Here is a 1204-nt window from a genome sequence, read left to right as displayed (position 1 = left end):
CTTGAGGCGTGACGTCCACTGCCTTGGTCGCAACGTCGACGGCACGGTCGAGATCGCTTATCGAACCGGTGCGTTCAAACCGCCTGCCGAGCTTGTTTCCAAGGTTGTTTAACCTGCCAGCGCGATCGGGGTGGTTTTGAGGTGTGGCGTCCACTGCCTTGGTCGCAACGTCGACGGCACGGTCGAGATCGCTTATCGAACCGGTCCGCTCGAATCGCATACCGAGCATCACCCCAAGGTTGCTCAACATATTAGGCTGGATAGATTCTCCTCCGATGTCCACTGCCTGTTCCATAATTCTGACAGCTTCTTCTAAGTCTTCGAAACGGCCCGTTTGCTGGTAATTATCCGCCAGTCTTGCTGCTTGGTTGATGCCGGTTTCGTCAAACATTGACTCTTGGCTAATAAATATTAACGCGTTAGCGGCTTGCCATCTCTAGCTGACCCCATTACCGTCTGCATTTTACAAGCGATACTTGGGCTAGAACACCGCAGCCATCCCACCTAGAAGGGCCTGGGAAATTGCGACTCACTTAACTCCCGGAAGCGTAGGTACAATGTCTTCCAATATGGACGTGGCCTGGCGTCCCCAGGCCGACAGCATGCCGAAAATGTCAAGTCGCCGGGTGCGATCCGGGTGGTCGGTAGGCGTAACTGCGACCCATCCCTCTGTTCTCTGAACAGCCTGCTCGAGGTGTTCTGCTGAGGCTAACCTTTTGAAACAAGGAAGCAGGCGTAAATGTACAATTCGATCTGTTCATCACTCGCGGGGTCTTCTTGCGACTCGGCGAAAGAATGAAGGTCTTCGTCGCTCATATCGTTGAGGAGAGAGGCCATGTCCGCTTCAATGTGGAACAGCTCCATCCCAGCAATGCGGTAGCTGGGTGCTAACGCCGTTGTTGGATGCTCCGAGGCCATTGTCTGAGGCAGAAGGCGGAAGTGCGGGGTCAAGGTGTTCGCGTGCAATCGTTCGCGGCAGCGAGATGGCCAAAGACGGTCCAGGAAGTGTTGGTAAGGCACTAGACTGATGGCGTCGTTAAACTTGGGAGAATATATTGACACGGCTCATCCAGTCTTCCTTACACTGAGTTGCCTTGCGATGCGCCTCGGAGGGAGTGTGGTTGTATTTCCGCTAATCACTGGGGCTTACTGGTTCTGCATCCCCGACGGCTGGGTTTATGGCGCACAGACGCCCGAGGTATTT

The 1204-nt window shown here is 54.5% G+C and overlaps 1 protein-coding gene across 1 annotated transcript; it reads right to left on the bottom strand.

The window, feature by feature from the left end:
• Positions 1 to 181: 181 nt before the first annotated feature.
• GGTG_14404 (hypothetical protein) lies at positions 182 to 1204 on the bottom strand. The gene is made up of 2 exons (XM_009232330.1): positions 534 to 1204; positions 182 to 401 (listed from the first exon to the last, which is right to left on the bottom strand). Exon 1 carries the CDS (start codon positions 916 to 918, stop codon positions 709 to 711), a length of 210 nt encoding a protein of 69 aa, XP_009230594.1. The 5' UTR covers positions 919 to 1204; the 3' UTR covers positions 182 to 401; positions 534 to 708.

The sequence above is a fragment of the Gaeumannomyces tritici genome, assembly GCF_000145635.1.
Source record: "Gaeumannomyces tritici R3-111a-1 unplaced genomic scaffold supercont2.371, whole genome shotgun sequence".
In the NCBI taxonomy this organism is placed as follows: Eukaryota; Fungi; Ascomycota; class Sordariomycetes; order Magnaporthales; family Magnaporthaceae; genus Gaeumannomyces; species Gaeumannomyces tritici.
This window is presented reverse-complemented; position numbering and strand designations above follow the sequence as displayed.

Bases quoted from the DNA above. Each gene is read 5' to 3' on its own strand.
- GGTG_14404 (XM_009232330.1), bottom strand. From the start codon at position 918: ATGGCCTCGGAGCATCCAACAACGGCGTTAGCACCCAGCTACCGCATT.